The sequence below is a fragment of the Aotus nancymaae genome, unplaced genomic scaffold, assembly GCF_030222135.1.
Source record: "Aotus nancymaae isolate 86718 unplaced genomic scaffold, 86718_ANA_hifiasm-v0.15.2.pri h1tg000006l, whole genome shotgun sequence".
Taxonomy (NCBI): domain Eukaryota; kingdom Metazoa; phylum Chordata; class Mammalia; order Primates; family Aotidae; genus Aotus; species Aotus nancymaae.
The window spans coordinates 36,816,574-36,830,804 of NW_026988417.1; the positions used below are offsets into that span (position 1 = coordinate 36,816,574).

A 14,231-nucleotide genomic window follows, 5' to 3' on the forward strand; every position below is an offset into this window, starting at 1 on the left:
AGTTAGAAATGAGGTTTGGGTGGGGACACAGCCAAACCATCTTAGATACTATCATGTTCAGATCTCTGCAGTCCTATTTGGATAGCCTATTGCTTTCTACAGAGCAACTATATGTATAATATATATTTTTAAATAAAGGATCGAAAACTGTAAGAGTGGTTCTCAATCCTGGCTGATAATCAGAATCACCTGTTAGAATATATTTCTAAGCTTAAATAAACCCAGAGTCAACATGATGAGTCAACACCAATAATGACCTCTCTGGCTGAGTTCAGTGGGCTGACACATTTGACCTGGCTAGGTGGACTGTTTTAATAATTGAGAATGCATTCTCAAAGATGCCATAGTTCCTTCATTCTTTATCCTCTCACACCTGGCCCTCTTCACACACTTATACAACGTGCCTGCCCTTTCAGGTCTCTGAGAATTTGACCTTTGCTCCGAAATAGTCAAATCATCTGCCCTCTACTCTCCCTCTCACCCCTCCACTTTCCCAGTACAGGTGACTCTGATACAAACAATCAGGGCTGGAAACTATCAGTGTCTTGAGCAATGACTATTCTGTCTGCAGAGATTCTCCATTCTGACTGCATGAGAGAACCACCTTGGAGATGTTAAAAATTACTGATGCTTGGCCAGGCGAGGTGTCTCCTGCCTGTCATCCCAGCACTTTGGGAGGCCACGACAGGCAGATCCCCTGAGATTGTGAGTTTGAGATCAGTCTGGCCAACATGGAGAAACCCTGTCTCTACTAAAGATACAAAATTAGCCGGGTGTGGTGGCACATGCCTGTAATCCCAGCTACTTAGGAGGCTGAGGAAGGAGAATCACTTGAACCCAGGAGGCAGAGGTTGTGGTGAGCCGAGATTGTGCCATTGCACTCCAGCCTGGGCAACAAGAGCAAAACTGTCTAAAAAAAAAAAAATACTGATGCCCAGTATACATACAATCCTTTCATGGTAGAATAGGCAGTTTCTTGAGGAAAGGATGTATTTTTCAGATGGGTGGGAGAGTAGTATTTTACAGAAAATTGTGTATTTGAGTGTAGGATCAGATTGTTAAGTTTCCCTTTGATGGAATTCCAGATTATAATAGAGAATGTCTTTGTGCAGCGTGACTGGCAAGCTACATGCTGGTAGTGAATTAAAATATGAGCTTTCATGTATACTTCTTAAAATATTTGGTGTTAGAGCACCACACATTACTATCAAATCTACCCAATGCAAAGGCTTCTGCTTTCCCATGAGATGAGTGATTCTACCTACTTCTGGATTAGGAAGGAAGACTTGGATCAGAGAAGGACCTCTGTGTGCCTAAAAGATACACAAACCTTAGGCAAATTCTAACCCGGACTGCAGGAGCCTCTACCCTGGATGTGTATGTACAGAAAATTAGATCCAGGTTTAAACAATGAAGCTTTCGTGTCCTTATTTCACCTGCCTGCATACGTTCCCATTGTAACTATTACATTCAGGATTTGGCCTATTTTTTTTTTTTTGCAAGAAATGCAGTTTTTATTCCCCTAAACCTAATGTAATTTCCTTTTTTTTTTTTAGCATCCCTATTTTTCATGGCAGAAAATTTATCTCATTACAGGTCCTTCAGATTTCCTTAGTCAATTAAGGGTTCTCCCCATCCTTTCCCCAGAGTTGCTTCGAAGCTCTGGGCATTTTTGGGGAGTTCTGTGTAGGAGTTGGAGTGATGGAGTATGGTGACGTTTGTTCTGGGTTCAGCTTGTCCAGTCTGGTCCTCAGCTGCCCATCCACTTATATCAAAACTATGTTGTTGCCTGAGAACTCTCTAGGTCGCCATCTGGCTGAACTGGTTCATACCAGCCCAAGAACACAGGACAATTTTGGCTGCTTTCTCCAGGGCCTATTGGACAGTACCTTTTATCATTAATGTTTTAAGACCAATGTTAATGAATCTCATCTCCTAGTGCCTCTCAAACTTTAATGAGTATGCCAGTCACCTGGAATCTTGGTAAAATGAAGGTTTTGATGCAGTAGGTCTGGATTAGGGCAGTGCCTGAGATTCTGCATTTCTAACAAATGGCCAGTTGCTGCTGAGGCTGCTGGTCTGTGGACCACACCTTGAATAGTATGGTTAGCTTCTCACTGTAATGGAGCTGTCAGCCTCCATTTCTTCTAAGTGTTTGGGAAAGTGATGTGGTCACAGGGAAAGATTTGGCTAAATGGCTGCAAATGCACTCCCCTTTCCACCTTCATTAAGCAGAGAATATCACCGCTTAAAAGAATGAGAGAATAGCACTTCCCTAAGATGCTCCTAAGGATGTTTTCAAGGCTGGACTCTGTTGGAATGATGGCACTTTTTTTTGAGACAGGGTCTTGCTCTGTCACCCAGGCTGGAGTCAGCCTTGACCTGCAGGGCTCAAATGATCTTCCCACCTCAACTTCCCAAGTAGCTAGGACTACAGGCATGTGCCACCATGTTCAGCTAGTTTATTTTTATTTTTTATAGACATGGGGTCCCACCAGGTTGCCCAGGCTGGTCTTGAACTCTTGAGTTCAAGTGATGCTCCCATCGCTGCATCCCAAAGTGCTGGGATTACAGGCATGAACAACTGTGCATGGCCTGATATTACTCTTGACTTTCTCCATTTTTTTTTTTTTTTTTTTTGAGATAGAGTCTCACTCTGTCCCCCAGGCTGGAGTGTAGTGGTGTAATCTCAGCTCACTGAAACCTCGGCCTCCCAGGTTCAAGTGATTATCCTGTCTCAGCCTCCTGAGAGTAGCTGGGATTACAGGTGCGTGCCATTATGCCCGGCTCATTTTTTGTATTTTTTAGTAGAGACGGGGTTTCGAGATGTTGGCCAAGCTGGTCTTGAACTCCTGACCTCAGGTAATCCACCTGCCTCAGCTTCCCAAAGTGCTGGGATTACAGGGGTGAGCCAGTGCACCCAGGCTCCTCATGCCTTTATGGTTTTATCTGTTCCTATGCATGAGATAAAACCACAAGGGTGGAAAAAAGATGAAACCCTATCATTCCCCATGATCCTCTCCTTTTGATATTCATGCCCTTAGATTATCTCTTCCCTTTAAGTGTGGACTAGACTTATGTCTTTGCTTTTCACAAACAGGTAATACAGCAGAAGTGTTGGGATGTCACATCTTAATTTATAAAAACTCTTTTTGGATTTGTACATTCTCTTGGATCACTTGTGCTGGGGGATACAAACTGCCATTTTCTCATCAGCACTATGGAAAGAAACAGCAAGAAACGGAGGTCCTGAGTCCAGCACCCTGCGAGGAACAAAATGCTGGCAACCCCCATGTGGATGAGCGTGGGAGTGGATTCTTCAGTCCCAGGCCAGTCTTGAGATGACTGCAGTCTCAGCTAACACGTTGGCTGAAATTTTAGAGCGACTTTCAGCCAGAGCCATCCAGCGAAGATGCTCCTGGATTTCTGACCCACAGAAGTTGTTTGTGGTTTTAAGCTTCTCAGTTTTGGGGTAATTTTGTATACAGCGATAGGTAGCTAATACCCTCACTGAACTCAGATGCTAGATATTTAGGGAACAACATTAAGATGTCCTGTTGGTCCTTCATGAAGATAATGCACCATTATAAAAGGAAAAGAGAAGCAGCATTCTTGGGCTGGGTTGGCCATTTGGCCTGAGGAACTCGGTGAGTGGTTCCACCTGACACATTACACATCAGCGATTAGACCTTTGGACTTTTTTTCCAACGTGGAACTCAGAAGTGTCTGGGATTGAAACGCAGTTTTACCTCTGTAGCCATAAAGTGACCACCTTGTCTCATCATCTTGCCTTGGGAGAGAAGAAAACTATGGTGAAATCAGTATTTCTCAAGTTGCTAAAGCCTCCCCCTGGCAGGAGCTAAAAGGTTCATTTCCTCTGCCCCATTTTTGGTCTCAATTGCCGAGTTTTCTGACTCCAAGAAAACCACCTTTGATTATATAAAGGTATTAGGGGTTGGGGAACACTGGTTCTTTTGTTACCAGCAATCTAAAGCGCTTAGGAAGAAACGCCCTGGGGGTGGGAGTCACCCCTGGAAAGTTGGGCAGGCTTTGTGTTAGCTCCAACTCTGGGGCTTTTGTCGAACCTCGGAGAGGGAGGAATTCTTACATTTCTGAAAGTTGTGCGAAATGGACCCTAAAGACCTGGAAAGGCGCGTCCCTGGCCTCCAGGGTTTCCTGCACAGTCCTAGACTTCTCGGAGTGGGGAGACCCGGCGTCCCAACTTCCCGCCGGCGGCGGAGCTCGGGGGTGGGCGGGGTCGGCCGCGCGCCCTCCCCTCCCCTTCTCCCCCCGCCCACCCCCTCCCCGCGCTCTCCCCTCCCACTTCCCTTTCTCTGCCCGGCCGCCCAGCGGGCGCGACCTCTCTGGGTAGTGACGAGCGGGGTGGAGCCCGCCGCCGCCGCCGCCGCCGGGGAGAGCGATGCCCCTGCCCCGCCGCGCCCCAAGCCCGTCCCCGGCCGCCCGTGGGCCCACGGGCCGGCGGCGGGAGTGAGCGGGAGCCGGCGGGCGAGGAGCCGCCGCCCGGCCCGCGATGTCACCATTGTTCAGCTGGGTGGCCAAGGTAGGCGGCGTCGGGGCGACGTCGGGCGGGCGCCCGTTACCGGAGCGGAGCGGCGGGCGCGGGGCTGGAACGTTTGTAACCTTCGGGCCGGGGCTGGGCCGGGCCGCTGGGGGCCAGGCGGCGGGCGCGGCCGGGTCGTTCGCCGCGCGTTTCTCATTCATTAGTTTCCCAAATCCCTGTAGGGAGGACAGGCGAGGTAGTGGCGCCCATTTCACAGGTGGGGAGACTGAGGCTGGACTCGGAGACCCCTGCAGGAGCCCGAGCCCCACGAGCGGCTCCTCCAGCCCCTGTCGTCCCCCGCGCCGCGGAGCCGCCGCTCGTGTCTGTCGCCCTCGCGTGTCGCCCTCGCGGATGCAGGCTCGCGGCGGACAGGGCGCCCAGGATGCCCAAAGGGTGAATGAAGTTGGTGCCCGCAAGGGGCGTCTCTCTTTCGTTTTTAACCCTCTGGTTTCAAAGGGCATGTTCTGAGTTCTGAGTTTTAAATAGAAGTTTTTAACTTTCCATTCCCACAAAGTTTTATTTTCAGAACATCAGCGCTTTCGAGAGAACTGGGTGGTACAAATCCAGGCCAGTTGCACTGTTGCTAACAGGAAGGCAATAGGGTAGATTTCCAGAGTTCCCACCAGCTGGAGAACACAGTGATAGCATCAATCATTCTTTTTCTCCACTTCTGCAGCGCCAGGTGTCTGAGTGTGTTTTGAAGGATGCAGCCCTCGCAGCTTTGGAAGGCTCGCTGGTCTTAGTGCATCTTATGTCACCCCGTGCACTCACTCCTTCGGTCGGCCCCGTCGCAGGGCTTGCTTCCTGTGTATGTTAGGTTGAGTAATAAGCTCACAACCCGTTAGCCATTCTGAGAGCCTTTACCAATGAATAATCAGGTGGTGGTTATATTTCTAGTTATCACGCAGTGCTTTTACAATATTATTTAATTACATTTTTATGAATACCTGTTTTGTGAGCAGGCATGGCTTTGCCTATGATTTAAGGGATACAAAATCGGAGACACAGAAACTAGATAACACTAGTTTTTAGGTGGGCAAAAGTTTCTAGATAGATTTTATTATTAGGTAAATAACATTCCGTTAGATTCACTTCCTGAAACATAGCTGGTGGTAAAATGAGGACTTTCAAAAACGTTTTGAGGTATTATAAAGTGGTTTCGTACCTAAGAAAAATTGGTAATGTCTACACATTCTGGTTTGAACTGATAGCTAATTAGCTTTTGTAAGTATTGGGGAATTTAAAACCTGTTTTGAAGTTTGAAAAGTAATTCAGCATGTTGTCTGATTATATTTTGCTTCCTCATCCTAGATTGAGGATTTGAGTCTACTTTTATGTTGTTATACTTTTGTACTGGGAAGCCAAAGGGAGAAAAAAAACAAATTGCGACTCATTATTTTATTGCAGATGTAAATTTTTCAAAACTAGTGCTGTTTTTTAAGTTTTATTTACTTTTCCAGAACATATTTAGTAAGATGCTATTCATTGCGGGAGGTGGACTTTTGTTTACTTTGGTCCAGAGGAGACAGTGAAAACGCCCCCAACAAAGCCTTATTTCAAAACCCATCACAGACCTTTAGGAGGATTGTTCGCCTTCTCCAAGTGTCAATACTTTGGAAAAGTTTAGATGGATGAAATGTAGGCTGGTGGCTTAATTTGGATTCTGAATCTTGTTATTTCAAAGTTACTATTTTTGAAACAGCATCTGACTCTGTTGCCTAGGTTGAAGTGCAGTGGCACGATCTCAGCCCACTGCAACCTCCACCTCCCAGGTTCAAGCAATTCTTGTGTCTCAGCCTCCCCAGTGGCTGGGATTACAGGTGCACACCACCACGCCTGGCTACGTTTTGTATTTTCGGTACAGATGGGGTTTTGCCATATTGGCTAGGCAGGTTTCAAACTCCTGGTCTCAAGTGATCCACCCACCTTGGCCTCCCAAAGTGCTGAGATTATAGCTGTGAACCACCGCACCTGGCCTCAAAATTATTTCAATTACAGGACAACAATAGCAAAAAATCATTAAACGTTTTTGGAGCAAATTTATATATACCTCTTAGCATAAATTTGAAAAATGTGATTATATTTCATTTCCTCTAGGTGGTGCAGCCATTACAAATGATATCCTGAAATTGAATGACTTTTATAGATAACATGTTATCCTGTGAAAGATTTCAGAATATGAAATTAGTCCTTGGAAGTTCATTTCTTGGAGTTATAGACTGTAAGAATTTTTTTTTTTTTTTTTTTTTTAGTTGGAGTCTTGCTCTGTCATCCACGCTGGAGTGCAGTGCACGATCTCAGCTCACTGCAACCTCCACCTCCTGGGTTCAATCAGTTCTCCTGCCTAGTTTCCCAAGTAGCTGGGATTACAGGCGCATGCCACCAGACCCAGTTAATTGTTTTGTATTTTTAGTAGAGATGGGGTTTCACAATGTTGGCCAGGCTGGCTTCAAACTCCTTACGTCAAGTGATCTGCCCACCTCTCCCTGCCAAAGTGCTGGGATTACAGGCGTGAGCCACTACACCCGGCCTGTAAGAATGATATTCTATGGAACTGATGTGGTTTACAGTGAAGAGGCAAGTCATGAACGTACTTTACATTACAAACTAGGTCATATCCCAAAGACAAAGACAAAAGGCAGAGATAATGCACACAATGTGAATAATCCTGAAGCTGTTATGTTTGACTTCAGAATGCCCCTTCAGAAACACACAGCTGCACGTGAGCACAGGCCTCACACAGACACCTGCACTTCCAGTTACTCAGCTGACTTTCCTTTTTCATTTTGACCTTTGCAACTGTGGCTGAACACCTGGTAGGGAAGGAGACGGGGTGGGCGTCGGTTGATTCAGGTGGATACCTGAGCATGAATGTGTTTTTCTTGGGTGATGCGTTAGTACTGTATGAATATTGAGTGTCTAGAGTGGGCAATCTCATGATGTAGGAATAAAGCCAAAACAGGGAAGAGTTTTGTTTTAAAGAGATTATCTGCTTAAGGAAGAAAGAAAAACATAAAGTGTACCTTAAAAAAAACTTCGACATGATCTGGAACTTTGGGGCAGATGTGCATGGCATCAAGAATGTGGCTAGGCTTTATAGCAATGTGATTTCTTGGTTAGTCTTTCACTGGGGACACTTGACTTTTTATATAGTTTGTAAATAAAACTACTCAAGTTTTGTGATTTTCGTATTAAACTCAGATGTCCCCAACAACCTGGCAGTTTTGAGTATATCTGTTGTTTGTATGCCTCCATGTATCTGTTGGACAAAACTAACTGTAGCAGAACTGCCAAATAACTTTCAGACTTTATTTGGATTTGCACCTGCTTATAAAGTTTGTAGCTAAGATTATTGCTGGTTACTCAAGTTAGTGGATTTTAAATATACATATGTCAGTTTATGAGAAAAAATGGAAAATGAGACCTAAATATAGCCAAGTTTGCTGTGTTTCAAATCCAAGTAGTTTCATATAGTTTATGCTGTGTATTATTTAGTTTATTAATAAAGCATTTAACTGTGTATGTCATGTATTAATAAGGCATTTAACTGTATATTTTCCAGTCCTCATTCAACAGGTGTTTACTAGGTACTTTCAGTATATATGGAATGTTTATGCCCTGGAGGAGTTAATTCACTCTGCAGAATAGATTATCCTTGAAAAAGTGTGCACCTTGAAGATTTGTAAATTAAATATTTAAAGATGCAGTAAAAAAGGAATTTTTTTTTTTTTTTTGACACTGAGTCTCACTGTCGCCCAGGCTGGTGTGCAGTGGCACGATCTCGGCTCACTGCAACCTCTGCCTCCTGGATTCAAGTGATCCTCCCACCTCAGCCTCCCTAGTAGTTGGGACTACAGGCATGTGCCACCATGCCCAGATAATTTTTAGTATTTTTAGTAGAGATGGGGTTTTGCCATGTTGGGCAGGCTGGTCTTGAACTCCTGACCTCAAGTGATCTGCCTGCCTTGGCCTCCCAAAGTGCTGGGATTACAGATGTGAGCCACTGTTCCCAGCTCACAGAATCCTTTTGTAAAGCAAGTAACCGCTTGCTAATTAGCATTTTATGTAAAACCAGGTTTTCCATATTTGGGCATTACTTAAAACATTGGTTTATAGCCACTATTCATTCAACAAGTCATTTAACAAATGTGTGCAATGCAGATATTTATGGAGAACCTACCATCCGCCAGGTACTATTTGAGGAGCTGGGGATTTAGCAACTGACAGGCAGACCAGGTCCCTGTTTTTACGGAATTCTAGATGGGAGATATAGCAAAGCAGCAAGCAAACAGATAAACAAGATAAATTTCAGATGGTGGTCAGTGCTAGGAAGAGAAGTAAGAGTGGCTCCGGGCTGGGGTGGTGCAGGGTGGCATTCCCTCTGAGTGGTGAGAGGGCACTAGACATGCTCCAGGCAGACCGCAGGGAGAAGGAAGGTGTGGCTGGAATACCTCCAGCTGGGTGCATAGCACTAGCTCAGAGTGGGGAGGGGTAAGATGGGCCAGGCTCTCTATGACTTCAAAGGTTCAGAATGGGGTTTGGATTTGCTTTTATGTGTAGTTAGAGGCCATTAGAGGGTGTAGGAGCGAGGAGTGATGTCAGCTGATGTATATTTCAGATGGAAGCAGAGGGACAATTTAGGAGGCTGTTGTGGTTCAGGCAGAAGGTGATAGTGGTAGCTTGGACCTCAGTAATAAGAAAGGAACACCAGTGGATACTCATTGTCTTTTATCTCTTGAAATGATGTGCCCCGGCTTTGCTATATTGTTGTTTGAGTTTGATGCAAATAACCGAGTAACTAATTGCTGTTTATATGTTGAGTACAAGTACAACTTGTCCTTCCATCATCTGTTCTAAGCACAGCTTTCATGCAAGGTTCTGTCCTGACTCTGGGGTTATTTATTTACCTTTGAGATTTCCTGCAGACTGGACCGGCTCACCTTGGGTGCTTCTAGGTGGTTGGAGTTGTCCTTCTGTTTATCAGCCCACAGCACAGCAGCCTTCCTATGTAAGGTGTGAATCTGACTACAGCAAGTATTTAGGCAACAATTCTCTTGTGTTGCTTGAAGTCAGTTCTAGGTTATATTGATTTCTCCTTGAAGTTTGTCCTAGGTTAATGTGGTGTATAGTTTAAATTTTTTTTCTTCTGTAGACTCATTCCATTTAATTAGTGGATGCTTGAGTTTAATTAGGAGGGGAAAGCTCCTTATTGTCATAGTCAAACCATTCCTTGAATTTGAAAAATTTGCTGCCTCTGCTAAGCAAAGCTGGTATAACCCTGACCAGGATTTCAGCAGAGTTCCTGTGGAGTGCTTTTTATCTGGTAGTGGTGGCAGCTGTGCTTTCGGCTTTGGGAAGTCTAGTTGCTTGGAGTGTGCTAGGAACAGGAACTTGGCCATAGGTTGGTTTTACTGAGAGAGAAAGGAGGAAAACAGGGATAGAAATCCCACCTAATCTACAAATAGAACACAGCCCAGAGCAATGCCCAATGAGGAAAAAAGCTAATTAAAGTATAATTTGTTTCCTTAGACAAATTCTTTAATCTTAGCCTACATGTGTTTGTCCCGTTCTTCAGTTTCTATCAAAAACCCTCCTCATCCTTCATTCCTTTCCTGAAGCACCTCTGATTAATCATTCATTCATTGGATGAATGTATTAAGCAGGGTGGAGAATAACGGGAAGGGCAGGGTGTGCCATACTAAGGCCTGGAGGCCCCTCGGCGGAGCTGCAGTCACAGGGGGTTGTGGGGCTGGAGGGAGTAGCAGAGGTGACCCTGGACAGGTAATCAGGGACCAGGATGAGCATGGCATACAGACCCCTTTGGCATTTTATTCTGCAGCAGTGAAGACCCATTAGGAAACAAAGCTGATCTTTCCCCAAAGCTGATCTTTCTTAGAGCTGCATATTTCATTCTGTATGATGCTTTGTGTGCAGTCACCACACTGTGCCCAGCTTCTTCTTTTTTTAATATACTTTATTTTTTAGAGCAGTTGTAGGTTTACAGCAAAATTGAGTGGAAGTTGCAGATTTCCCATATAGCTCTGGTCCCTACTCCTGCACAGCATCCTCTGTTATCAATATTTTCCTCACCAGAATGGTGCCTTTGTTACAACTGATGACTCTACACTGACATATGATTATCACACAAAGTCCGTCGTTTACATTAGGGTTCATTGTTGGTGATGTGCATTCTATAGATTTGGACAAATATATAATGACGTGTATCCCGCATTATATCATACAGGGTAGTTTCATTGCCCTACCACTCTTCTGTGATCTGTTTATCCCACCCTTTTTCCCTGAGCCTTTGGCAACTCACTGATCTTCGTACAGTCTATAGTTTTGCCTATAGAGAATGTCATGTAGTTGGAAACGTATGGTTTATGTAGCTTTTCTGATTGGCTTCTTTCACTTAGTATATGCATTTAAGTTTCCTGTGTACTTTTTTTGAATGTCTTGATAGTTCATTTTTCAGTGCTGAATAATATTCCATTTCCTGGATGTACCACAGTTTTTCCATTCACCCACAGAAGGGCATCTTGGTTGCTTCCAAGTTTTGGCAATTATGAATAAAGCTACTGTGAACATCTCTGTGCAGGTTTTTGTGTAGATATAAGCTTTCAGTTCCTTTGAGTAGATACTAAGAAGTATGATTGCTAGATTGTAATAGAGTACAATCTAATGTGTGTTTTTGTGAGAAGCAGCCAGTTGCTTTTCAGAGTGCCTGTGCCATTTTGTATTGCCATCAACAATGAATGAGAATTTTTGTTGCTCCTCACAGGCATTTGATGTTATAGTATTCTGGAGTTTGGTTATTCTAATAGATGTGTAGTGGTACCTCATGGTTGTTTTAATTTATGTTTATCTAATGACAGTTGATTTAGTCTTACTCCCTTTCTTTTGATTAACTTTTAAGGAGTAGAAATAATTTTAGGCCAGGCATGTTGACTCACACCTGTGATCCCAGTATTTTGGGAGGCTGAGGCAGATAGATCACTTGAGGCCAGGAGTTTGAGACCAGCCTGGCCAACATGGCAAAACCCTGTCTCTAGAAAAATACAAAAATTAGCTGGGAGTAGTTGAGTGTACCTGTAATCCCAGCTACTTGGGAGGCTGAGGCATGAGAATTGCTTGAGCCCAGGAGGTAGAGGTTGTAGTGAGCCAGGTTGTGCCACTATACTCCAGCCTGGCTGACAGAGTGAGACCCTGTCTCAAAAAAAAAAAAAAAATTTAGTGGTTTTGAATTTTATTTTATAATGCACAGTAATATTCAGGAACATCTGTAAAACCTGTAGAAAAACCTTTGTTTGGTTATATTTATGGTCTTTATGGATCTAATCTTAGGTATCTGATTTTTCCATTTTTTCCATTTTAAAATTTTTATGATTTCTAATTTTGTTATTAGAAGAGTGATGAACACGTACTCTATGCTGTTTTGTTAAATTTATATGAAAGATTTGACAGAAAAATTTCCTTAATTTTCATGCACTTTGGTTATTTTCCTGTAAATTATTTTTATATCTGTCATGTTAAATGGGATTAGACTCACAGGCTGTGTTCTTTTTCTCTGGTTGGATGTGGCAAAGTTAACTTTGCTGAGACTGTTTTCTCATCTCAAAAATCAACTTAATGTACTTGTTTTGTATTATCTTCTTAAAAATAGATCCTATTTTAAAACGGAATAATGTCAAAAATCTGCTTAGGAAATTGTGAAGACTGTCTTCAGATGTAGACCTTTTAAAACATGGGTGAATGGGCGGTTTAAGTTAATGGCATGATGGGTATTGGGTACTGAGATGAGTAGGACATGGGCCCAGCCTTTGAGTAGCTTGAGGTCTAATGGGGAGAGGGAGACCTGTGGAGAGAATTTAATTTTAATGTGATAGATGCACAAAGAATCACTCAGCTGAGATTTTAGAGGAGACTAGAAGATGAGGTCTCAAGGGTAATTATGGGTCATTGACATGGTAGATTATGAAAAGGAATAGTTAGGAAATACTAGTGGTACTTTCTAGCATGTTTCAGAATGATCCAAGGTTGCTTTCCAAGTGTTTGCCTTGTTTTTGAGACCATTGATTTTTAACCTTGAGGAAGGGACATCATTTTAGATAAATTACTCACATTCAGGGAGATGCAGGATTAAGAGGACCCTTTTCTTTCATCCCGGCGCTGCCTAGGGCCCACAAATACCTGTCAGTAATTGTGCCTTAGGTTGGTGTTTATCCATCAAAGGAGGATAATAAAAAGCTATCCTCCAGGCTGTTCACGATTTATCCATGTGACACACTTAATGCCTAGTTTAAGCACTTAGTACTCGTGAACCATCATCATCATTGAGTTTAGGGGTGAAGAAAGACTTCTATAGTTGCTTAGCTGTGTTCCCTTTTTTTAAGGATGAAGAAACGTGAAGCCCTGCGTAGGTGAGGTGTCCTTCCCAAAGCCACAGCTGAGATCCAAACAGAGCTCTTTGTATCACCTGGCACTCATTCAAATGGAAACCAAAAATAAAATCTGAACCCCCCAACTGATGGGTGGACCACCCCCTCCTCAGTCAAGGGCATTCCAAAGAAACCTGAAAAACTAGTTCAGATCGTGATGGGAAAGGGGACATGCTTCATTATACCTTCCTCTCAGGAATTCGGACACAACTGACCAGCGTAAAACATTAAAACAGGGATCTTAAGACTACCACAAACAGATCTCAAATAACAGCCCCACTCTAGTCTAACATCACATGACAGATGGTAGGCCCTGAAAGAAATGAAATATTTTACCACAAAATATATTTCTTTGGTATATGTTGAAATGGCCCTGGAAAGCTGTCTCTTGTGGGGAAAATCTACATTTTCTTTTCTTTTTTTTTTTTTTTTTTTTTTTGCAGAAAATGATTTATTTAGGCAGAGAAAGAGGAAAAGGAGAGAGAAAAAGATGAGAGAGAGAAAGCTTCCACGAAGATTGTGGAAGGAGACCCAAATATGGAATATCGAAAATCTACATTCTCTAAAGAATCCCCTTCCCTTTACAGATCTTTTCCCTGATTCATGAGAGAATTTACTAAGAGTCTGGCACATTTTTTGTTAGGTCTGACAAGAGCTCTGAAGCCTGCTACCTGGAGGCCTCATCTGCGTGATAAAAGCCTTGGCCTTTACCCAGGTTATGACCTTAACCTACACACTTATTTCTATTGATTCTAGATCTTTAGATAATAACTCTTTCAACTAATTGCCATTCAGCAAATCTTTGAATCCACCTATGACTTGGACCCCCCTCCACCTTCAAGTTGTCTCATCTTTCCTGACCCAACCAATGTCTTATGTCTCCCTAAAATGTATAAAACCAAGCTATGGCCCAGCCACCTTGGGCACATGTTCTCAGGACCTCCTGGAGTTGTGTCGTGGGTCGTGGTCCCCACATCTGGCTCAGAATAAATCTCTCTAAATGTTTTACGGAGTTTGATTCTTTTCGTCAACACTAATATTTAAATTATTTCTGTTGTTCTAGCACATTCTGCATAAATTAAACATAAACCTTGGTTCCTAGTACAGAATAAGAACAAACTGCTTTCTTCACGCCACAGAAACTTAGATCAGTTAAGGAGAAACTGGGGGAGGGAGGATGACATTGGCTTCTGCCACAGCAGCCTGTGCGACCTTGCCCAAGGTCACAACTC

General features: G+C 43.5%; 1 protein-coding gene across 3 annotated transcripts in view; it reads left to right on the top strand.

The window, feature by feature from the left end:
- TBC1D1 (TBC1 domain family member 1) overlaps nt 1–14,231 on the top strand; it is a 244,551-nt gene that overhangs the window by 79,771 nt on the left and 150,549 nt on the right. The window contains exon 1 of one of the 3 annotated variants that reach the window (XM_064366294.1): nt 4,507–4,561. The exons of the other annotated variants lie outside the window; for them this stretch is intronic. Within the exon in view, the coding sequence (XP_064222364.1) occupies nt 4,532–4,561 (30 nt within the window). The 5' untranslated portion in view covers nt 4,507–4,531. Of the gene's footprint in view, nt 1–4,506; nt 4,562–14,231 lie in introns of those variants that run through there. 3 annotated transcript variants of the gene reach the window in all.